The sequence below is a fragment of the Anopheles bellator genome, chromosome 2 (genome assembly GCF_943735745.2).
Source record: "Anopheles bellator chromosome 2, idAnoBellAS_SP24_06.2, whole genome shotgun sequence".
Classification (NCBI taxonomy): Eukaryota; Metazoa; Arthropoda; class Insecta; order Diptera; family Culicidae; genus Anopheles; species Anopheles bellator.
In genome coordinates, this window is record NC_071286.1 from 44,248,027 (window position 1) to 44,271,834 (window position 23,808).

Below are 23,808 nucleotides of genomic sequence, written 5' to 3' on the forward strand. Positions count from 1 at the left end.
ACACATAAATAAAGTAAAACACCGACCATGCCCTGCTATTTTTCATGCAAACTAAAAGTGGGGAGCGCAAAATAATACAACGCCCGATATAAATTATTTTTCGGTATTTTACATCCAAACAAAGCTCAATCCGTTCCGCGTTCCAATCGATGTACAATGGACGGCGTGCGAATGAGCTAACACCACTTGCCAAAATTGAAACCCGCATCTCCGGCATCCCGGGACGTAGCGGCCGTAGCAAAGGCAGTTGCATATCTTAACGTGCTAGACCTCCCATTATTTCCGATTTCTTACGACCCGGCCAAGGGCTCTCCAGTGCGATCCTGCAGTGGTGCGCCGGTTCCCAAAGAGTTCTATCGAGTCAGGAAGCAATAAGGATAATCGGAAGGACCGTGTCGCTTTCGCAGCGCGGTCCCCCCTTCTGTGGGCCCTTCGACCTGGTTCGGTTTTCTGGCAGAGGTCCTTCGAAACTTCGACCGCAAATCGTGACACCACCAGAATCAATTCTTCTTCGACCAGCTTTTGGCATGCTCCGCTTGCCGGCAAGATTCCTGCCGGTTTTTGTCCCACCGCCCAGCAACACCGTGCTGTTCCTGCTGCGTGCTGGGCGTAGCCCTTTCCGATCGCATCGATGCTGTTTTTCCCTCACTCATCAGCTCGGCCACCAACAGTCAATACGAAGCAACGTGAAATCGGTCCGGAAACCGCATCCAACGTTGGCTGGCTGGCTGGCCGGTTGGATCGTTGGCAACCGTCGTTGCCGAGTAAGAAATATACATTTTGTTTTGTTATTAATTTTTCAATTTTTATAATGGCCCGGCCCGATTGAAGCGAAAACCTCAACAAACAACGCGAAAAACAATGGTTCGCGTTATGCGGAAAAAGAAACGCTATGGGCAAATCCAGCGAAAAACGAGCAAACATCCATCCTGGTGGAAAATTTATTATCGACAAACACTTAACTGTATCGAAAACTGTGGTCGTGAAGAAAACAACAAATAAGTCCATTGGTGGATGTAAGATCTAAACCATTTCGATCGTGTTAGGTGCTTGTCCAACAGTCCAACGCAATGGCGTAATTCCAACTGGTCCTACTAAACGTAACAAATGTACTAAATGATGTTTATTGTCCAGGAACCAGCAACTCAGACCAGACTTTTTCAATAGCAGTACCTTCTTGTGGACTTTTTCTATCATGCTATGTCGTTTTAACTGCGAAAAACTAGTGCAACCGGATTCCACTAAGATTCACGTTTTCGAGGATAACAGCTACTGTAGTCGAAAACAATAATAAAATGCCCAGTTTGACTTCACAGTAACAGATAATGCTTAAAGCTGGTTAATAACCCTACGCAATGCTATTTATTTCGAAGCGCCCTGCAAGTGTTCTTCCGACTCTGATGTATTGCTATTAGCTATTAGCGGACCAATTAGCTATTGGCTTCATGGAACATCGTCTATTGGTAATAAAATCAACCAAATTCTGCAACGGCAACAATAATAATACAATATCAACCGATACACTCAGTACACCATCATCTTCTTACAGCCGAGCAAGGCCGGGATGTTAAATTAGATTAAGTTAGCTATAAAATAAATTTAATAAATACGACCCCGTCTGTTAAAAAAAATGTGTCCTATTTGTCCCCGACACACCGCCCCCGCTGACGCCCGTTGAAAACTTAATTCTTTCTCAAAAGCACTTCATTGCTGTTTTTCATGAGACATCCATCTACTCGTCAGAACGGCGATCAAGTGGCAGCCATGTACTCCGAAAGCGTGCTACACACAAGTTCCCAACTACATTTTCGCTGAAGGACTCACCCGTCACCACGGCGATGGTGCACTGAGTAGTAGAGCGCGAATAATGCCCGTGGCCGGTAGCTTTTTCTTCAAGAATATAAATCTCTGAATCCGGTTCATAAATCAAGATGTTTTACTTTCGAAGCTGTCGAACCTCGAACCCAAATCGAACACCAAACGTTCATACGGATTCGGTTCCATTTCGTTGCCCACCACGGTTGGCACCATGCGGGATTGTCTTATGTATGTGGCGGGGTTTTCTTTTTCTGGTTCCCGGCTTTTTGGTTGGGTTCGACCACGACGGCGAAAGGTTCCTTTTGCTCGAATGAACCCCGTGAGCTGTCATCGGATCCCGTACAGGAGCTGACATTTGACCAAACCCTATGCGACAGGGCGAGGCCGGCTCCACTTGCAGTTGGTTCCGCCGGTCGAGAAACATCTCAGGCCCCACTGCCGTTTTACATACCGAATACAGAAAGCGTAGCATGGCCCGAGTCCAGGCCGAGACCCGTGGCAAGGCGGGGCAGATTTCTTAAAATTGAATTTTTCACCCAACGACCCACCCGTACCGACCATGGCAACGTGTGGGCATCCGTGCAACCAAGTAGAAGTAGAAATTAATATCCCTTCCTGGACACAGAGCGTAATGGACGGAACGGAACCGGAAGACGGCGGTCCTGTTGACTCCATAACCGAGTGTAAAAACAGTGTGCTTCATCCAGCGGTACCACGTCCCAACCTGTGCGCCAATGCTGTGAGTGGTTAATGCACGAGGATCATTTAATTGAATATTTATATGCATGTGTGCAACGAAACAGCGCCAGGGGGCACTGTACCGGGATGAGGAAATTTGTTTACAGTTGTTTAATACTTTTCAAAATTACTTTAATAGTGGCGGAAAATTGCTCGCATGATTGCTTTCGCAAGGGAGCACCACCACATTCCGGGAAGACACGCGCATCGGATCCTTCTTGTTGCTTGGGCGCTTCGCGATCAAGTAACGTGCTAAGCGCGTAGAAGAAGAAGAAGAAGGGCCGAGCTTATCGGGTTTTCAGTTTCCATTTTTTCTGCTTTTACTTTCGCTCGGCCGAAACCAGGGTTGCCTATTTCCGGGCAGGGCTTCGGCGAACTAGAAGTTTCCGTGGCGAAAGAAAAACTTTCCACCCAGCAAAAGTTTTGGGATCCGCGGAACAGGCGCGAGGAAGGTGGCGAGAGGAGCGATCGGAGCGCAGTGTGCCCATAAAGACGAAAACAAAGGGTAAAAAATGGAAATTCAAAATAAAAAAGTGCCACACTGAAACTCATAAAAATTGCAGCCAAACTCATTCCGTACCTTATCCGCTTCCAATACACAACAAACCAGAGGAACAACCCGGAAATTTCGCGACCGGCGCGTGAAAGAGGTCCTCCTCTCATCTGCATGGTCGGTCGGTCGGGGGCGTAGGATAAAATGTAGACGAAGGAAAAAATACCGACTTTCAACAATGAAAAAAAGCGCAGGGAAAAGGCGCCAGGATCACCTTTGGCGCAAAGGAGCCGTGTGATGACGAAAACGGTAAGTCTAGCCGCTGGGCAAAACATGTTGAAAACAACACTAAACAAACAAAACCACTGGCCATGATAATAGTAAAACAAAACCAGGAATAAAGCAGAGGCACCGAAATCAAATAATAATTATGATCGCTTATGATTTCGTGGAACGAATTTACACGTGTTCGTGTTCTTCATCTTGGCCGTGTAACAACAAGTAAGTAAAATGTGCGAACTACACAGAATAAGGGACCCATAAGTGATCGAAACGACACTAAACGTCACTTTCGATTCCATTGAGTCTAACGATGTAAAATATTTTTATCACACTTATTCTTGTTCATGTGTGGAAACAGATTTTTATGTTACCCGCTCTACGACGTATACGATAAACTTTATAAAAATTATAATAAAATTAACTAAAAGTAGTAACACATATTAGTTCTAATAAAAAGTAGTTTAATCTGCATACGCAGGTGCAACGACGACCTGAGAGTAGTGGATTGAACCAATATTATTAAGCAGATGTAAGAACGAACCATCAAACTACCTTAATTAAACAATTCGAATACGATTGTTTATAACTGTAATGTAAAAAGTAATATGTAGAGACTACTTGGCTATCAACGGTCATTTCGTTGCTAACATTCGAATCGGTTGATTTGAAAAGTAGCGCCGCGTTTACAGCGGTGCACCTTGACGTACGCGTCGCTTTTCATTCGGCCACAGTTGATTACCGCAGCTTCAGATGTTTTTTTTTTTATGCGGGAAACGTCAAACGGACCATGCTTGTTGTTTTGTTGTGCCGCGCGGAACATCACGATGGCGATGGCTGAGGAATTTACCGGTAAGCACGAAATTCCATTTTAAAGACTTATTTATTACAGTTTGATTCGATCTTTCCAGTCATACCAATGAAATTCGAGGAGAATGACATCCATTGTCATCAAATTTTCGTAAAAGAGAACATTGCGAAAGGTTCGTCTAAACAAAAACCTGTCGGTAGAACGTTGTACGTGCTCAACATTCCGCCGTATGCGACGGAGGAATCTCTTCGGCAAGCGTTTTCCGTGTGTGGCGAAGTGCAAAATGTTATTCTGCAGGAGAAACCTTCTGTGAACGAGACCACTCCCGTCAACACACCATTGCCCTGCAATCTTTTTCAATTCAAAATTGCTTACATCGTGTTCCAAGATAAAACTTCGGTTAGAAAAGTGCTTAAAAAGCGAATGGTTAATCCACTAAACGCCGATAAAACACTACTGACGGGCGTCGATAAGTGGACAAAAGCGTACCAGGAGCGAATCCCCGATCCGGTGGCAATGCAGGTTGAAATTGATCGGTACATGAAGACGTACGATAAGCAAGTGGCAGCAGCGAAAACTCAAAACCGCCAAGTGCAGGAAAGCGGGTGGACGACAGTTTCGAAGAAAAACTCTGGTGTCTTTTCGCAGAAGCAGTCGGTAGTGAAAAAGTTGGAAAAGAAACTGGACAATGATCGTAACACGAAGGAGTTGAAGAATTTTTATACTTTCCAAATCCGAGAATCGAAGAAGAATGACATCATCAGTCTGCGGAAAAAGTACGATCGCGATTTGAAGAAAATGGAACGAATCAAGAAGACGAAGCGCTTTAAACCGTATTGAGTGGAACGTATAAATAAAAGCACAACTTTTTCGTATGTCTCGGGCAGAGTGGCATGATGTATTGTGAAACATGCATTATACTTTGCTATATCCACAGTGGAGTGCACCAGATGCAACAAATTCCTTAGCTGGATTTGTTGGCATTGATAACAATTTGTAAGAGTTTGTTCTGCCCCGGAAGCGATTCCAGCCGAAAAACCAACTGTGTAATGTTGCCAAATACGCAGCGCGATGTTAGCCCTACCTGAATGGCTTGGGCGAACCGTTCCAGGCAACTTTGCAAGTGCTCTTCCTCGAGGTTTGTGCCTTGCTTCGTGAGGTTTTCCATTTCGGCCTGAACCGTGTTTACGATGAGCGTCAAGTGCTGAGCATTTATAGGTTGCAGTGTCGGCGGTGTCGTAACGGGTGGTGCAGCTTCGAGCAGAGATTGAAGCACGGCCAGATGCAACTTGCTGTACAGCTCCTGCTTGTCCGTTATCAATAGTGACAGTACGCACCACCGTATGAGCCCAGCCAAAGGAGTAGTCACCGGCATTGCAATCGCGCCACTCGGCAGTGCTGGCTGTTGTTGTGATGCAAGGCATAACGACGGTGTTTCCGATACCCATTCGGTGATTACTTCCAGCAGTAGATCCGGTGGTGTTTCTAGGTGCTCTTTGCCACCCCCATTCAGGTACAGATCCGTTACGGCGGTTATCAAATTTGCTGCAAAACGTGGCGCCACCAAGGGTAACGATTTCAGCTGTTCGGAGGATTTTTTGGAAAATATAACGAAATCTCGCACGATACACTGGGCCAGCTCCAAACTCGCCGGGGAGGTGCACCCCAACTGCTGCATCCACGTCCCAGCCGCACACAGCAACGGTGCTATCGAGCCAGAAACCGCCGTACTGATGAGCTTGTTTAAAACACTGGTCCGGGTGTTGGAACCTCCGAAAAGTGATAGAAACACAGCATTGCGTGTCGCATCGGGTCCAGGGCGAGCAAAGTAATCACACAGGACCAGAACGAGTTGAAATTCTTCGATTGAAGACAGTCGCGGAGCCGATGAATGTTTGCCGTACTGCGGGGCGCCACGCTGCTCTTCGCGTCGCTCGCGAAAGATAAACTCGCTAATCAGATCCATCGCCATGTCGTGTTTATTCCGATTGATGATGAGATTTTCTACGGTGTAAAATATTATATCGATACTTTGAACCTTTCGAAATCCGCCTCTCACAGTGGTTATTACCTATGATTGGTAGAGCGTCTCGAGCCATATCGGGAAACTCCATTTTACGTAACATACTCCGCTCCTGACTGGTCATGTTTGTGGCGCGACACTATATCGTGGTAGGCGGAATTATCGTAAAATTTATCAACACGAAACACGGGCAAACGAAAATTCAAGCAACTTCATATAAGAATACAATCATAACATCCGCACGCATTCAACAACAAGCTGTCAAACGCGTAGGAAGCAACTGTGGCAGCTGTCAAACGCGTAATAATCAACTGTGGCCTGCCGTAGCTTGCGATGTGTGCGTGAGATGCGTGCACCAATCCTATCGCAGTTGCTTATTTATTAATGGAAGGTAGATCAACAAACGCGTCAGCGAGGGCGCCATGCAAATTTGGCAACAGTAATAGCCCACGAAAACACAAAACAAGTCGCGACGTTATGTGAGCAATCAACTCCGGTTCAGAAAAAGTGTTGAACGAAACCGTGTACGCAAAGTGTCGGTCACCCAGGAGGTGATTAGTTCGCTCACCATACGCTGAACCACGCAAAAGAACGCCATCAATATATCATCCGGTTCTGTGTAGTTTATAAAGCCGTGTGTTTACGAGTGAAGAGGAAAAGAGTGCGTAATTAGGCAACTCCGGGGTGATTTGCAAGATTCGGTCCACGTCGCGTCTCATGATGATGACCAACAATGGATTCAGCACCGGCGAGGAAGATTCCCGAGGTCCCGCCGATCAGATTTGCTGCCTGCTAGATGATGGAGAGCGGTGCCGACAGCAGGCCGGCAATGCGTCCTACAGCAAACGCATTCAAAAGACGGTCACCCAGCGCAGATTAAAACTCAGCATCGACAGTCACGTACGTATTGCAAAAGTGTTCTAAAAGTGCTACTTTCAAACAAAAACAGCGTCACTTTCCACATTTCAACGCATCTTTTCCTCGTCAACTCAGGCTCGACATATTTACATTTGTGATTTTCACAAAGCGAGGATTCAGTGCGCACGTACGAAAAGACGCCGCCGGGACTCCGAAGATGATAGCAACGAAACGGACACCGATTTGCCCGAAGTGGACCTTTACCAGCTGCAGGTTAACACGTTACGGCGATACAAACGCTTCTACAAGGTATCGACACGGCCCGGCATCAACAAGGCACAGCTATCGGAGGTAAGCATCTCACTGCCGCATGACGTGTCCTAACAATCATCATAACGGCATCCTTTTATCTCTTTCTCCCTGCCGAAAATAGACAATCATGAAGCACTTCAAGACGATCCCTATCAAGGAAAAGGAAATTTTAACTTACTTCATATACATGGTAAAATCAAACTCGAACAAGCTGGACCAAAAGAACAACGCCAGTGCCGAGGCTACATGAAAAAGAGCGTCTGCCATCAGCTGGACAGTGGCTAAGGCACACCAACCTTCGTTTTGTGGTCCATCGTACTAACTTGTTTTCGTTCGAATGTTTCTCTCGATTCGTGTATAGCTTTATGGTACAATTTACACGCAGTGCTGCGTCGTGTGGCTCAGGGTTTGTCATGTTCGCTCATAGTTTTGTTGATATGTTTCTCCTGCCATTACGCCGATGCGTGCGAAAGTGCAAATCAAGGTATAAATTAGGATAGTGAACATGAACACAGTTATAAAGCGATTTCATCTCAACTCGATTACAAACTGGTTTAATTTTATTGATTACTCATCTATTGTGAGACTTGATGACATGCGCCAATAATATCCGCGTTTCACCATCAAGATGTTATTGTTTCTAGTTAAATATTCCGACGCAAATCATGCATAATAAAAAACACTATCAACGAACAACGTTCTTTTCCGAACTTTTTTGTTATTTATGCACCATATTTTATTGCACTAAGATCTTTAACATAGCCTGGAAGAAACAACACACGAGAGCTTCTGTTGCTTGCGACAGTGACAATAAAACTCTCCGCACTTCGATGGGTTGTAACTCTTTTTCTCTCCTTCACACGCCAAACTGCATTATCTATGCTCTTCGCTGCCTTCGTGCGAAGCGAAACCCGTCAGGTCGGTTGGAAAAAAATTATCCATCGCTAGAGCCACCGGCGGCGTCGGGATGGGCTGAGCGAGCCGAAACAAGGAACAGCATACTTACCTGGCATAGGGGTTACCGTGATCACTAAGGCGGTTCCCCCAGGGTGAGGCCCTTCCATTGCACTTCGGTTGGGTTGACCCCTGCGATTATCCCTCATGTGGATAACTCGTATGCGCAATTTTTGGTAGCCGGGAAGTGCGTCCGCGCACATCCCGACCTCAATTTCAAAACAGACGAGAGGTATTGAGATTTACTTGGGCCGACAGTTTTCGGCTTTAAACTAGAGTCGTGGAAAGAAGAGCATGTGCATTGGGAGTCTTTTCCAAGGAGATACCGAAGCTGTTGATTTTTGATGCAAAGAAATCAATGCAACAAATGCATTTCAAAATGCAATAATTTTGTCCAAGACAAGGGCAAAAGAGAGGCGAGAGGAGAGAGCGCAGAGCAGCCTCCACGTGCGAGAGAAAGCCAAAACACGGCGCAAAAAGTACTCAGCGAGAGTTGGTCGCTCTCAAAGTAAGGTTCGAAAGTTCAAAGTCATGTTCGAAAGTCAGTTAGATTCAGAGACTGAGACTCAGACATTTACGGAGCCACAGTTAAATTTCAAAAATTCAAGCGTGCGCCCGTTTTCTGCTTTTCCCTGTGCTTGCGTCCCCGACAGCTGGCACACCGGCTCTGGTGTTGCATTGCTGGCCGTCCGAAAGCGCATCGCAGATGCGGCGGTAAACTGCTTTAACGCGCCATCACAAGGAAAAGATCGCATTCAGTCCGGAAAGTGGCGAAGGAAACGTCATAAAAGCAGAAAAGAAAGTTCCATACGGCACCGGAGCCGATGATGTGTGTGAGTGCGATTGCCGCCGAGACACGCATGGGACCGGAGGCCGGTCCGGTGGTGCTCTGATTTGCTGATCGCGCAGATCGTGCGTGCGGAGTGTGTCCACTTTGTTTCTCGACGCTTCGCCGTTCGCAGTGAGTCACACGTGGCCGATAAGGATTCCCAACTTCTCCGCAGCCAAAGTGGACGATCGGACAACACGAACTTTGTACCGGCACCGATCGATAGGCTGCGAATGACGGGAGGCACGGTAAAGAGTTAATAAAAACACATTTCTCACGGAAACAAAGCTCAGTCGCTGGTGAAACAGCGTGGCGCGAATCACAACGCTCCAGACACACTGACACACTTTGGTCCGCGAGGCTCACCATCAACAGAGATCACCGGTTTTTGGTCGCACCCTCGCCCGGGAAACGTGAAAAGTGTAACAGATCAGTGTGGAAACGATTGTTGCTCGGCATGATGCGCACCTCCCACGATATACTGTCCCGACGGCGACGGTGGTGGTGGATTGTGTCCGTTCTGGTGCTTCTGGCTTACCCCGGTACGGTTGCCGGTGAAGGTTTGTTCGACAATTTCCTCAACCAGCTTATGACGACGGCGGCAACGGCACAAAACTACCTCGAAGTGGCATACGACGATCAGCGCCAAGGTCGGGGCACCGAACCTCCTCCGGCCCAGGCAACACCGTCTGCCGTCCCGTCCGATTTTGATCATCCGGAACTTCCGGCTACGACGCAACAAACGGTACCGTTTGGCGGTGGCAGTTCCACCACACACGGTACGCGTGCTCCTCCACTGCCGTTCTGGAATCCGTTCGTTTGGTTGCGCCCAAAATCGCCCGCCATTCCGTACAATCCCGACACGGACCTCAGCACGGTAAGTTCCATTGGACAGCCGGCAAATCGCCCCAAATGTGGACTAAATCAGTCGATGGTGTGACGGAAGTGTCGGTTCGGGACATTTCTTTGTTGTTGAAGCTTAGACATCTTGCTCCCCGCCAACTGTCCTCATGATATGTGTTAGGAACAGTTCCAGGAAGATGAGATGGAAGTGGCGTACGATGGTTCTTGCCGCTTCCTTTGATGATTACAGTTGCGCGAACTACCAACATTAATAACTTCGATAGTAGTCATCGGCTTATCGCCTGTTTACCCGCAGCTGCCGCCGTGAATAAAAGCTAGCGTCATGCGACATAAACCTCAAGATCATACGTCAATAGGTCACCAGTCCTGTATGGCGTAACTGTGATTCATCGCCTTGCTGTGGCATTAACTAGCACCGGACCTCCGTCGCGTCGCATAACCGATCCCGTCGGTTCCACGATCCGATTTGGTCCAGTGACCCGGTGTCTGCCGTCTGGCATATAACGGTAATCCAGATCCAGATGTGTTTTCGGTCCCCGGCACCATCCTAATCCAATTTATCCCTGCACCGGTCCGGGTAGACCATTCTGTGTGCTTCTGTGGCGTGGGCTCAGTTTACAAATCCTGTGTGGCTAATTTAATTGCTCCAATAATCATCACGCCTCAATTGTAGGTGCAGCAAGCGCAAACGAGCCACAACGGGCGCCCACATTCGCGGCGCACCCAACCAGTGAGCTGGAACCAAATGGGTAGCAAATCTACAAAAAGCTCCCCCCTAAAAGAACTCATGGCCCAAGGTATACGATGCACCAGCGAGGAACAGCAGCGGAAACTCTTAAGGGCACGTATTACATGGATGAGTCGCTTTCAAATAGCACACGACAGATAGGGCTGCAGGCGAGGATTCCAACTGAATTAGACACGACGATGTGCTGTTGTGGTAGGAAAACAGCGTTAGATTCAACGCGCTGGTCAACGGCTGGTCAACGTGACCGCCAGCCGTCGAATACAACTATGATTTATTGGATTTTCGTGGACAACCATACGGGCTAGACGGGCAGGAGACAAGCCTCCCGGGACGGATGTGTCGCGGCTGGCTGGATGGTAATAATGGACACCATTTCGAATAGCCAAGCCTCAGCTCAGTTCTCTGACGGTGGCGCCATCCTCTCTTGCGGGGCTCTAGCGGCGGCTGGGCATGCTTTGGCCTATAAAAATAGCTACCATAAAGGATGTAAAAAATGCTTCTCCAGAACTCGACCATCCATTAGTGTGGCATGCGAAAGTATGGGTCACCGCGGTCTCCTCGGTTGTCCTTTGCTGGCGGATATGTGCTATATACAACGAAATTCTAATCGGGGGCAATGTCAACCAACTCCGCTCTAGGCCACGAATTGATGGTTTGTTGTCGTATAAACCGAGAAGTGAAAGGACATTGACGCACTCTGGAGTTTCTTGCTCCTCGGTCCCGCTACGGAGCTGCTGTCTCTAACCAACAATTAGAACTCATGGCTGCAATCGAAATGATAACAAACAGCGTTCTTCGCTGATTCTAGGCGTATTTCCGATGTTCACCACTAAAACAAACTTTGGGCTTCACGATGCGGAACTTCGTTAGTAAAGTCATTTTTAGTGACCTTTGCATGACCATCGTGTGCTGCGCTTATAATAGCACGAACGACCATTAACAGACGTGGCTATAAAACCTCCTAAAAAACGGGGCTTAGGTTGTACTTCTGACGCAATCCTAATGACTTACTTTTTTTACTTACATATTTTTGTTAAGTTTTTCGTAAAAGCAATCACTTGAGGAAGCAATAAGTGAAGAAATATGATTAATTGATGGTTCTATGAGTTTCAATTACCGCCGTTTCTGGGCATTAAAACAACTGAGCAATATTTTGAATGACTGCGAGGCTTTTAAACCCAAAAGATTGACAATTTGGTGTTTCTGTGATAATTATTTTAAGCATTTTATTTCACGTTAGTTCATTGTCCGCATTGGTATCGAAACAATCCGAATTATTACCAACATAGTTTCCTGCACGCTGTCATGTTGCCATCGAAAGCGAAACGCTGGCGCCTTATTTAATGGCCCAATTGACTAGCAGCTATCGATCGGCATCCATCCGCTGTTTGTATTGTGGCCACTTTTCAAAGTTGAAAATATTTCCCACTACCCAACACGAAGTGCAACGACATCAATAAACGCTGTATCGAGGACACACCCGCGGTTCGATACTCGTCTCCGTCGTTCCCTGGCAGACAATGGAAGGCAGAATTACGGCCGCTATCTACCACAATCATCAGCCGCTTGTCCTGGTGACACAAAGGAGCCTTGCCACGTGTCGCGGATCCAAGCAAGGGTCCCGTGTTGTACGAGGGCTAATCATGGACAGGAAATTGGAGCAATAAATTATCCTCCGGTCCCCTTTAAGGTACTCCGATTGGTGCTATTGCGAAGCGGCATGAGGTTTTGAGGCGTAGCCAGAATACCGTAAAGTTCTTTTAACTTTGACTGCTTTGAGTTAAAGACATGGAAAAGCTCGTACACATGCTGCCACCACCACTTTAAAACTTTTCTCATGGTCAATGAAATGCTCCTTAAGTCCATGTGTATCGAAGTTTAGGTGGCCTGTTGGGACGGTTGGCGCACAGCGGTACCACTGCATTAAGGGACGGTCGTCCAAGGTTTTCCGAAGACTAGGAACCTTTGTTTGTGTTTAATTTATGCATAAATACATCGCTTCTAGTTCCTTCGCCAGATATTCCTTTCCGCGGGAAGCACGGCCAGCAACGTAACGTCAGAATTATCGTCCGCTAATGGAAGGACTTCTTCATTCGAAAGTATTGCGTGTTGGCCGCCGTTCATGGTCACACAGTAAAAATAATTGACTGTTTGCATGCCCCACGTGTTTTGCTTAGATTGTTAGGAACGCTACCGGTGACGCCGTTCCGTTCGTTCAAGGGCAACTTTTTCTTCAACCGAAAAGATAGTTTTAAAAATTTAAATAAATGTCACTTTTTTTACAGACACGGCGTATTGCAAAGCATTTTAAAACACGGCCTTAGCCATAGAAGCTCTCCTCGGAATGTATTGCGTCAACTGCTTCTTAAATTGAAAAAAATATAACACTTGAAGAAATACTTCTTGCCTTCAAATTTCAGCCAGAAATTGCCGTCCGTCACGGGTACGCGGCCGAATCGCACACTCTCAAGACGGGCGACGGATACTTGCTGACTGTGCATCGGTTACCCTGTGGGCGCGCGGGATGTGCGGCACAAGGTGGCAAAGGCACCGGCCAGCCTGTGTTCCTGCAGCACGGCCTACTCTCCAGTTCCGCCGATTGGTTGCTCAGCGGGCCAGACCGAGCGCTCGCCTTCATCCTCGCCGATGCCGGGTACGACGTGTGGTTGGGAAACGCACGTGGCAACACCTACTCCCGGAAGCACGTTGCATTCAGCAGTGACGAGACCGCTTTCTGGGACTTTAGCTGGCACGAGATGGCCATGTACGACATTCCTGCTGAGATCGACTATCTCTACACGATTCGGGGTAAGCGTGTGGCCTTTCGATCCCCCCAATTCCAGGCGCTAACCAAATCCTTTGCACCCATAATAACGTCAAGGACTGGAACGCAACGACACGCAGCGGAATCTGCTGTACATTGGCCACTCGATGGGCACGACGATGATCTTTGCGCTGCTGGCAAGCCGCCCGGAGTACAACGAGAAGCTAGAGGCCGTGTTCGCGCTCGCTCCGATTGCCTTCATGGGTCACGTGAAGAGTCCCATCCGGCTGTTGGCACCGTTCTCGCACGACATCGAGGTAAGTGGTTGCGGGAATATTATCGGAACCCTTTTCGTCCTTTGCCCCCGGCTGCTCCTTGAAGCACCGTCTCGTTTAGTTCGTGCCATTTGTCTACATGTTTCCCTTTCTTTGTGTTCCCCATCTCATCCATTCTGTCCGCCGTGCCGTTGCCGTATCAGTAGATACCGCTAAACTATTTCGATAACCTTCGTGTTCCCAATTGGGTTGATGGGCTCGCGAATGACATTCTCAAGCGGCTCTCGCTGCGATTGTTGGTGAGTTTTGCACACTGCGACACGCACCGGACTCATGTCGGATGTCGGGCGTGTCGCAACATTCATTCATTACTACATAACCCTCGCGATGCTTTTACTTCGATTTCTCTGCCGGGTGTTTTCCGTGTCCTTTGAGTGAAACAAAGGGCGAGTGTTAGGACAGCAGAACATCCTTTTTGGCTATTGGTTTTCTTTCACTGTCCTTCACGTCGGTAGCGGTTACTTGCCAGGCAATGCATTTCCTTCGAGCAAGGGCATCAATCGGGAATGGTATCTTATGTACAGCTCCTGAAGGTTTAAATTTGTATGATATGTACTTACTTTTTAACGATAATTCTCAAAGCAATTTCATTTTTTGGGTTTCATCTTCGTATTTTAAGTTGTAAATATTGTTTTTTAGTTCTATTAGGGTTAACTTACGCTTTTCACAGGCTCTACTGCAATTGGGAATAAGAAGCGTTTCGAACGAGTGTCTTTATAAAATCTATGACCTTTCCATAACTAAAATAGTTTGTCTTCTTAACAATTGATATTTCATAGCCCGTAATAAAATTTCGCTTGTTTTTTACTCTTCAGATGATTCTGAAATTTTTCGGCGGAAACGAGTTCATGCCACAGAACAAAATCATTCGTTATCTGGCCAAGTACGGCTGTGAATTGACCGAGGCGGAAAAGTATATCTGCGAAAATACGGTGTTCGTGCTGTGCGGCTTCGATAGGGAACAGTACAACGCCACCCTGATGCCGGTCATTTTTGGCCACACACCCGCGGGAACTTCCACGAAAACTGTCGTACACTATGCACAGGAAATCCACAACGAGGGCAATTTCCAGCTGTTCGATTATGGCGAAAGTGAAAACCAGCGACGGTACGGGCACACGACTCCACCGGCGTACAACCTGGACAATATCTCTACGCCGATAGCGTTGTTCTACGCGAACAACGATTGGTTGGCAGGACCCATGGACGTGGCCAACCTCTTCAGCAAACTGCACCGCACGTCGATCGGCATGTTTAAGATTCCGAATGACAATTTTAATCATGTGGACTTTTTGTGGGGCAATGATGCACCCGAAGTAGTGTATAAAAAGCTTCTGATGTTGATGCAACGATACAAATAGTGCGGAAGTTGCACACTGCACGATGGCGTAATGCCATTTGCCAAGCTGCTTGCGTAGATCTTTAAAAAATGATAATAGTGACTGCATTTTCTCTAAGACATATACTAAGGCTCCTAATAAATTGTATGTTTAGTGTACACATCGTTCTAATAGCGTTTTGTGTTTATTTAGTCGATTGAAATTGTTGATCCTTATAATCCTAGCATCTCTACTAGTTCTGCAAAGTTTTAAAAACTAGTTGGCCAATGTATGGAAAATGAACGAAATATAAAAGCATAATTCGAATTTAAATTTTTAGTGGTGTATACCTTTTTGACTGGACTATTTGCAGACTAAGCAGTTTAGGTTGCGTGTTTCATTACTTCACAACCATCGGAGCAAACATGACACACGTGGTAGAATCTTGGACTGTACAATATAAACATACCGGCAAAACGTCGAGTCCGAAGTGCAAATCATTCCTATCCGTCAAAAGCGCGTAAAGGAAACAATCGACTCATTTCGTGTGTTTCGCACAGGCCGCCAAAGTTTCTGTAGTTTCTCTCTAACAAATCAAGTTGTAGCTTGTAACATGTCCAACACAAATGTAACTACTTTTCTGGCGGAACAGAAGAAAACCGCCGACAAAGAGCTAGCCGCCGAGTGGACGCAAATCGAAGAACTGTACAACGAGAAGTAAGGAACTGCCCTTCGATTGGGTAAATTTAACTACTGTATTGCAAATCACGAAACAAGTTATTTGTTATAATTTTTCTAACAGACTATGGAATGAATTGACGATAAAGTTGGACGCTTTTGTGAAGAATCCTGCGATGCAGAATGAGGAAGCTTTGCTTGGTCTATATCACAATTTCATCGCCTCCTTCGAAACAAAGTAGGTAACCTCCGTTGCTCTACGGCTCAAATTGTGGTTACCATTCTATTTACACTGTTCGATCCGCGTTACAGAATCAATCCCTACGGTTTGGTGGAAATTTTAACCGTTGTCATTTCGTTCATATCGGAAAAGAAAGAAGCGATTGCTTTCCTGGAGAAGCTAAAAGAGAAGGTAAAGATTTGCGATCAAGCTGTTTGGATGTGCAAGGTGCTTCAGGGGCAGATTCATCTCGAGCACCTGAACCAGCTTGACGAAACGAAGAAAATCATTGAAGATTTGAAAGACATCCTCGAAGAAGCGGGCAATGTAACACCGGTGCACGGAAAATATTACATGCTAGCAGCAAACTATTATCGGTGAGTGTTGCCTTTCGAAACGAACCTCACCGGCCATGTAAACGGAACCCTACAAATGCCTCCACGACGCTGGTGTTTTCCATTCTAAAAATAGGTTGGTCGGCCAACATAGTGATTACTACCGATGCGGTTTGCAGTTCCTAGGATGCTCGATGGATACTTACCCTCGGGACCAATGGGCCCAGCAAGCATTTTGTCTAGGTTTAGCTGCCCTGCTGGGAGAGGGCATATACAACATCGGAGAGTTGGTATGGAAAACGCATATCGTGTGTGCGTGCGATTGGCGACTAATTTCGTTTTCACTTCTTCGCACTCAGCTTGCTCATCCAATCCTGGAATCGTTGAATGGCACCAAAAACGAGTGGCTGGTGGAGCTGTTGCGTGCATTCAACTCGGGCGACATTGTCAAATTTGAGCAGATGAAGCCCAAATGGAGTTCGATTGCTGATCTTGCCACCCAGGAAGTGAAGCTGCGGCAAAAGATCTCACTGCTGTGCCTCATGGAGATGACTTTCAAGCGACCGGCAAATAAACGTACCATCACGTTTGAAGAAATTGCCAAGGAAGCGAAGCTGCCCATCAAGGAAGTAGAAATACTCATCATGAAGGCTCTAGCGCAAGGCCTTGTGAAGGGCGCGATCGACGAAGTAGCGGGCGTAGTGAACATGACCTGGGTGCAGCCCCGAGTGCTCGACAGAAAGCAGGTGGCCGGTATGGCATCAACGCTGGACACCTGGATGTCGTCGATAACTTCCATGGAACAACTGATCGAAAGCAGAGCAAGTGAAATCCTCACAAACTAGGCAAACGTGTGGTCAATGCTAGTGGACGATCTAATGCGTTCTTTCGTCCATCTACCTTTACGTTTACACCGGAATAAATCAATAAGACTCTATATTTCATTATAACATAAAACATTGTTGTCATCGGTTACACGTTGCTTAAACACTAGAAACTGAACTTGATGCGCTTTCGTTAACGGTATATATGTAGCTCCCAGTGGGCAGTGGAAGATGAGTTTTAAATGTGTAAGCAACGCAGCTTGGTATCAGGAACGCGCGACGTGTACTCAAATGTTACGTGCCGGCGTACCTCCTCGTGTGCATCGCGACGGATGCGACGTAAGGTTGTGTTGCCCACCATCAACTGTTCGACGTTTATGTTTGCTTCGGCGAGAAACCGCCGGACGAGCCCTTCCAACTCGAACAAATGCTCATCGCTCGCACCCGGCAATTCGTCCCGCATGAACATCGCCAGCCGAATAAGGTACTCAACGTTGTGGCCGCTCGGGCCCCGTGATTCCACAATCTTCCGTGCCGTCACCAGCACGGGCTCTTCACCGATCCAATACTCGTTCTTTGGTGTTGCAATGTAAACAAGCGTCGGAAATGCTTCGCCGCTGATGCCCGATTGCTCGCTCGCCACGCGGGGGTAGAATTTGATATACTCCGTCGCGTACCCACCCAAAGTGCACTCGCGTTGGCTGAGGTAGTCTAAAGCATCTCTTCCAGTAACCCTAAATGCGCAGCCCCAAGTGATACCCTGCAAGAGATGGTGAGAAAAATCATGAATTAGCATTAGAAAATGGCCTTACGACGGCTATAAGGCTCCGCCAATGTTGTATGGTTTGTTACGCATCGCTAGAACTGAAATTTTACCGCTTGGTTATATATTTGGCCACGAAGTTGGGCAGATGAAGCGGTTCTTCCTAGCTCAACTCTCGTGGTGCCATACGAGTTAACCCGATAACTCTGCCCAGCTTCTGCAACTGAAGCTTACCATGGGAAAAGTCCCCGGGCCTAGGACAGAAAGTGTTCAAGGATGTAAATCAATCCCATATTGCAGCCGTCAGAAGTTCCTCTCTCAAAAAGGGTTTAAGGAGCTTTAGACGTGTGGCTGCAAATAAGCCAAATTACTACAGTAATGTTGAGGATCGGGAGTTTCGGCTTCTCCGCTCTACACAATGGGGCTTACTTAGAAGGAACTGCGACCCCTTTTTTTATATTGACCCCTTCCCGGGACTTGATTATTTTAGGAGAAGCTCTGTTAGCTATAACAAATCAACCACTGTACTGTGACAAAATGGAAAATGGCCAGGGCAGGGCACACGACAAAAGTGGCCAGGCGAAACCTGGCGCCATTACACACCTACAACAGCACTGTTGACCGTTACAATGCAACTCAATCTGCATCATAAAAACAGTACAACACAAGGTTTTGAAGAGAATGTTGCCATATCTGTTCTTCCTGTCGTAATATGATCCCATTAGATTGGTATCCATGATGACGATGATGGTGTTCATTACACTGGGGTTAAACTTACCTCTTTGTCCTCGATTAAAGTAGCCACGCGACCAGGCTGGAAGACAAAAAATGGAAAACCAACTGATGATTAGATGCGCGTAAGGTATGCCGTAAGAAAGAATGCGTGCGTGTAACGTCTTCGCCAAGACGCAGGAATACATAATAGTGAGCCATTTCAATCGGAATTCGATGACGGTAGGTGCGGTGACGTATACCTGAAGAACCACACACGTTTGATGCGTCTCAAGGGTGCAAACCAGAACGAACGATCAATGCCGTTTTCGCATTTGTCTTATTTGTTTCGAACCGAGACACGTTCGTTGATGTTTACTGTTGTCGCAACCCGCAAAGCCTTCGTATTTAGTCGAGCATCACATATTTTTAAAAAAGCAACAAAACAAGAGCTGTTTGAATCTACTTTGAATAACATTTCAGAGCCCGATGATATAATAAGTTAAACTATGTAGACAAAACATCGTAAAGCCTGCTTTCTAACAGTCAACTTTCAATTCGTTTACGAGCGGGATGTGCGCGGACGCACTTCCCGGCTACCAAAAATTGCGCATACGAGTTATCCACATGAGGGATAATCGCAGGGGTCAACCCATCCGAAGTGCAATGGAAGGGCCTCACCCTGGGGGAACCGCCTTAGTGATCACGGTAACCCCTATGCCAGGTAAGTATGCTGTTCCGTGTTTCGGCTCGCTCAGCCCATCCCGACGCCGCCGGTGGCTCTAGCGATTGATAGTGCCAATCCAAGTGCTCAGTTCTGTTGGTTGGTTTAATTTTTTTTCCATTCGTTCGTCTCCTCTGGCCTTACCCTGGGACATCGATCCCATGTGTCTCACTCTCGCATGCATGGAAATTCTTTTGCCGGTTCATAAAGTATAATTGCTTTTATTCTTGCTGACCTTGCTTGAGCAGGTAGTTTCAAGACAGCCAGCTTCTATCCTGTTTAGGTAGCCTAAACAAGGCAAAAAACCCGTACGGAGCCAACGAACGAATGGGGTGTAAATAGTTCAACTTTAGTTGAATTTCATCAAGGTCAAATCTTTATCACTAATGCTTTAAAATATTGTTTCGCAATTTTATCGCAGAAGAACTGCAGCTACGGAGCGAAAAAGGGAAAGTTTAATTTCATAATAATCGCATCTGCACTACAGCTTGAGTTGCAGAAAATGGCCAACGAATGACGATCGCAGCATCTGTAAGCATTTCGTTATAATATATACAGGTCTGTATTACACGTTTACGAAAAAATGTTAAATTGAGTAACCAACTGCCCATACAATATGAATAAAACATCGCTGGTTTTTACGAAAACGTAAGACAATTCTGGGGCATGTTTTGGTAGGTGTTTCTCGTAGCATTGACGTAATTTTCGCCAAACGATGAACATTTTAACCCTAAGTGGGTTGTATTTTATTTCGAAGCCGTTAAACAAACGAAACTGCTACGAGCCACCTGGTTTACCGACGCCGAAATAGTTGGAAAGAAAGGACTCTTAGGTGGACAGAATCTCAGTCTTCAGTTTACGAGGATCGTGTCCTTGGGGTGATCGTGTTTTCAAAGCGACAGGTCTTAAGGTTACCACGAGCGTAATCGTCGCCAATATTACTCGACCAATCCCTGGACTAGTGCCGTGGTGCGAAAATAGGTTATCAGCTCAACCCTTTCCACCTACTCTTAATATGTCTCCGTGGCAGGCAGCCACACTATGAAGCTTATCAGCAAAATTAACAATCATACAATGTGATTCACGAGCAGAATAGCGGGATTCGTATTGCAAATACGAGTAACGTCTCCTGTCTCCCCCGATCGATAGCTTCACACCACCGGCTGTTGATTCGGCTGGCAGTGCAGTTGTTGCATAAGCACCATACGCCATCTGGCCCCGTAGCCAACCGATTGGCACGTGTCGGAACGTAAGTCTGAATGGCCCGACGACGTTTGTGAAAACAAAACCCACTCACCATGTGTGGCGGCCGAAAGCAACCTAAACATAGCAGTTTCTTTTGGCCGATAAAACTGCAGTTTTGCATTATGGACGGATTTACGGCCTGCGAAGGTCTTTTTCGAACAAACATCAGTGTGGGTCGCACCTGTTTCTGCTATCGAACCCTACCTTCGGCTAATGTTGCCCGTTCCTTTGCATCCAGATCGCCAATTCTTACAAAAGCGTGTCCACCAACAATAGCGGATGATCGCTAGACGATCGATAGACGATACCCGCTTGATATAACCAGGATGTTCCGTAGTCTGCCGCCAATACTGTTTGCAAACAGTATCGCTACTGTGTGTATTAGAACTCTCTCTCTTTCTTCGGTCTCTCTCTCTCTCTCGTTCCTTTCGATTGAATCGCGTGTCGCGCCCGCGTGTGACGGAATGCTAGGCGCGTGTGGGCCGCTAGATATTCGAACAGGTTGAACAGGTCGAAGAAGAGAATCCGTACGGCCAACGATACGCCGTGGTTGTTTTTTGCGATAACAAAAATAGACTGCGACAAAGTTGCTCTCGTGCGGCTCGGTTTGTTATCGACGCCAGACGGAACTTCTATTAGCTGGTGGGGTGCTGGTGTTAGTATTCAAAATCGGTAACGGGCGCGAGAATATCGCGACTCTTCGTGCGGGCAGCAAGAACGGCAAAGTGCGCGAAAAATCTCGCCCCGCACGAAGGTCTAGGTCTTTTCGGCCGGTCTGATTGTGTTGTTTCAGGTGACAGTGTAGGGTTCGCGGTTGGTGGTTGCTTACCTGTTCTTTGGTGCCACGGTGCGTCACGTTGCCTTGCCAGAATCGGCGCACATATCCTCGGATGTAGCCCGTAATGCAGTCAGAGTAGTCGAATCCAGGATACCAGCAAAGCGAGCCGTACCCAAAAACCCACACAGCAGGGGCAGAATTGTTGCCATTGGCGGCAGCAGCCGGATCCAACAGTCCTTCCGCATCCATCGGGCTAGCGTGTAGGAGAATTGTTCTGGGTTGACTTTTGCGTGTTTGCTACGGCCCTCGCCGATGACCGATGTGTTTGATACAACACGCGCTCACTTACGGACACAGGGTGCAAGCAAGGTCGGACGCAGAAGAGGCGCAATTTTCCTGTGACACACTTTATCTCGCCCCGCTACGAGGAAGGAAGCGCGCACACGCCTTGCTCGTGATCGTGTGCAAAATGATGCGCGCGATGATTACTGATGGTGTGACCTCTGATCGGTGTGGTTTGCACTACTTCGCTAAGTGGACTTGTTTGTTCGTACGCTTGCGAGGACCAACGCGCGCACCGGGCCCACGTTGCATGTGTTTGTGGCGCTAACAAAGTCCTTTTATTATTATTTTTTATATATCCTGTGAGCCGGTCGTTCACACTTTGCGTCACTAACGATCACGTTTAGGTTTCTTCGGTGCACCACCGCGTCTAGATCTAAAGACTTGTAACGGATCCGTGGAGGTTGCTACGATTTCCCGCTTCTTCTCACTGCTAGAGTGCGATTGCCGCCAAGCCGTCAGGTCTTTTCCGTTGGTGGAAATGGCGATGATGAAGGTGTTGAGGCTGCCGTTGGTTCAGCTCCAGCGTGACCGGATGTAGCCTTCCCAGCGCTGTCGCGACTGTTGCGGCCGGCGCGGCTCGATTAAACAAGTCTACTGACTCGGATGTCCGCAAGCAGATGGATACTGCTCTGCCCGGTTTACTAGCAGTGGATGGAGGCTTCATGTTCTGTAGGAACACACATGTGGAAAAGGTAAATAAATTCACATCAGTCGCCAGTTCGTACTGGTAATCCGTACACACAGAGGGCCCCGTCGGGCACCACCACCAAGAGAGGTTCTTTTAAAACGTTGGAGCAGCGCAGAGAAGGGATCCGCGGATCGTGGGTGCCCTGCCCAGCCAAAGACAAAGCGCATACGCCCCACACACAGTAACCGTAACACGAACACGGGGCCCGACACCGTCCCGGTGTGCGTGTGTCCATGCGCGCGCACACCATTTGTGCGCGTCTCGTGCGCGAACCGAATAAAAAGCAATCGCCACCTCCCCGCCAACGCTCAGTAGTGTGTCTCCGTTGGCTTCAGTGTGTTGGGGCCTACATTTACCTAAATTAGTGCGTCCGCTTAAGTAATCAAAAGAGGAAACATAGCAAAATCATTCCCATTTCAAGACACGCGGTCCCGCCGGGGCCAAGAGGGATACCGATACGTAGATCGGTTTTGCCACAGGGCGACAGTACTAACAGCTATATTGATAACGTCTTTTCGGGTGCAAATTGGAGCAAGGGACACTCCAATCCGACGTACAAAGCAGCAAGTTTATGTATCCTTCGAGCACGTGCTCCCACAAGGCACTCATACAATCACGCGTTCCACTGTACACACCGCCGGATTCGCGTGGGATGAACTTTTCTCGATGACGCTCTCTGCCGCTTTCACAAAAGGGAACGTCAAATGGGACGCGTTCATTGGTGACGTTCACACGTAATTCTCCAAAGTGCATCAACTTGATAACGATTTGTTGCAATGGTACGAATGGCATCTTTTCGCTACCCTCAATCTATTACTTTCCAATATGGGACCGGGAATCTGGGACGAAGCAATAAACACAAAAGATTCCATATGGCACAACCAATGACCGTGAACTTGGTTGAACTGACTACGATGAAGGCAAAAGGGTTAGAGCCGAGGTCAGGGTACTTACCCGATGCGCTTGCCGCCGAGAGCTAGTGCTCCGTTTCTTCCGCACTACTGGTGCCATGCTGACGAGAAGAGAAAAGGTGCCGCACACTACACTAACAAACACAACCACAACAATTGGCAGCGTACAGAGCCATGGTGCAAAACTATACGTTAATCAAGGACACTGAGGAAAAGTAGGCGACGGTTCGATGCGTCGAACACCACAGCGAGTCCTTGATGTGGCACTGGCACTTTATCAGCGATTTATTTTCGCCGTTCGCTGCTTGGCAAATGGCTCTGTGATGTTTTCTCAGTTTTCTTTCCCTCGCCAGCAAGGCACACGGCGACGATCGGACGAGCAGCACGAACGCACGAACTAATCGTTCTACTTGGCTGTGGACGTTTGCGGAGGTTTGTTGG

General features: G+C 47.4%; 6 protein-coding genes and 2 non-coding genes across 8 annotated transcripts; 5 read left to right on the forward strand and 3 right to left on the reverse strand.

Moving 5' to 3' along the window:
• Positions 1-4,125: 4,125 nt before the first annotated feature.
• Positions 4,126-4,979, forward strand: LOC131210566 (ribosomal RNA-processing protein 7 homolog A). Its single transcript, XM_058203832.1, has 2 exons — positions 4,126-4,180; positions 4,240-4,979. Exons 1-2 carry the CDS (start codon positions 4,156-4,158, stop codon positions 4,977-4,979), a joined length of 765 nt encoding a protein of 254 aa, XP_058059815.1. The 5' UTR covers positions 4,126-4,155.
• A 52-nt stretch (positions 4,980-5,031) lies between these two features.
• On the reverse strand, positions 5,032-6,390 carry LOC131210314 (integrator complex subunit 15). Its single transcript, XM_058203542.1, has 2 exons — positions 6,211-6,390; positions 5,032-6,143 (listed from the first exon to the last, which is right to left on the reverse strand). Exons 1-2 carry the CDS (start codon positions 6,284-6,286, stop codon positions 5,104-5,106), a joined length of 1,116 nt encoding a protein of 371 aa, XP_058059525.1. The 5' UTR covers positions 6,287-6,390; the 3' UTR covers positions 5,032-5,103.
• A 197-nt stretch (positions 6,391-6,587) lies between these two features.
• Positions 6,588-7,932, forward strand: LOC131210204 (histone deacetylase complex subunit SAP30 homolog). Its single transcript, XM_058203414.1, has 3 exons — positions 6,588-7,062; positions 7,156-7,371; positions 7,454-7,932. Exons 1-3 carry the CDS (start codon positions 6,880-6,882, stop codon positions 7,580-7,582), a joined length of 528 nt encoding a protein of 175 aa, XP_058059397.1. The 5' UTR covers positions 6,588-6,879; the 3' UTR covers positions 7,583-7,932.
• A 398-nt stretch (positions 7,933-8,330) lies between these two features.
• On the forward strand, positions 8,331-8,494 carry LOC131212996 (U1 spliceosomal RNA). The gene has a single exon (XR_009156945.1). It is a non-coding gene; the product is annotated as a U1 spliceosomal RNA (small nuclear RNA).
• Positions 8,495-9,071: 577 nt separating this feature from the next.
• LOC131209214 (lipase 3-like) lies at positions 9,072-15,318 on the forward strand. The gene is made up of 4 exons (XM_058202224.1): positions 9,072-9,992; positions 13,148-13,535; positions 13,609-13,808; positions 14,642-15,318. The coding sequence occupies exons 1-4, from the start codon at positions 9,573-9,575 to the stop codon at positions 15,185-15,187; spliced, it is 1,554 nt and encodes a 517-aa protein (XP_058058207.1). The 5' UTR covers positions 9,072-9,572; the 3' UTR covers positions 15,188-15,318.
• Positions 15,319-15,666: 348 nt separating this feature from the next.
• Positions 15,667-17,329, forward strand: LOC131210601 (26S proteasome non-ATPase regulatory subunit 13). The gene is made up of 5 exons (XM_058203873.1): positions 15,667-15,862; positions 15,948-16,061; positions 16,136-16,420; positions 16,515-16,668; positions 16,738-17,329. The coding sequence occupies exons 1-5, from the start codon at positions 15,759-15,761 to the stop codon at positions 17,221-17,223; spliced, it is 1,143 nt and encodes a 380-aa protein (XP_058059856.1). The 5' UTR covers positions 15,667-15,758; the 3' UTR covers positions 17,224-17,329.
• LOC131210602 (glutathione-specific gamma-glutamylcyclotransferase 1) lies at positions 17,298-23,807 on the reverse strand. Its single transcript, XM_058203874.1, has 5 exons — positions 23,411-23,807; positions 21,773-22,435; positions 21,475-21,676; positions 18,744-18,779; positions 17,298-17,962 (listed from the first exon to the last, which is right to left on the reverse strand). The coding sequence occupies exons 3-5, from the start codon at positions 21,670-21,672 to the stop codon at positions 17,441-17,443; spliced, it is 756 nt and encodes a 251-aa protein (XP_058059857.1). The 5' UTR covers positions 21,673-21,676; positions 21,773-22,435; positions 23,411-23,807; the 3' UTR covers positions 17,298-17,440.
• LOC131212984 (U1 spliceosomal RNA) lies at positions 19,245-19,408 on the reverse strand. Its single transcript, XR_009156934.1, has one exon. It is a non-coding gene; the product is annotated as a U1 spliceosomal RNA (small nuclear RNA).
• Position 23,808: the final 1 nt, after the last annotated feature.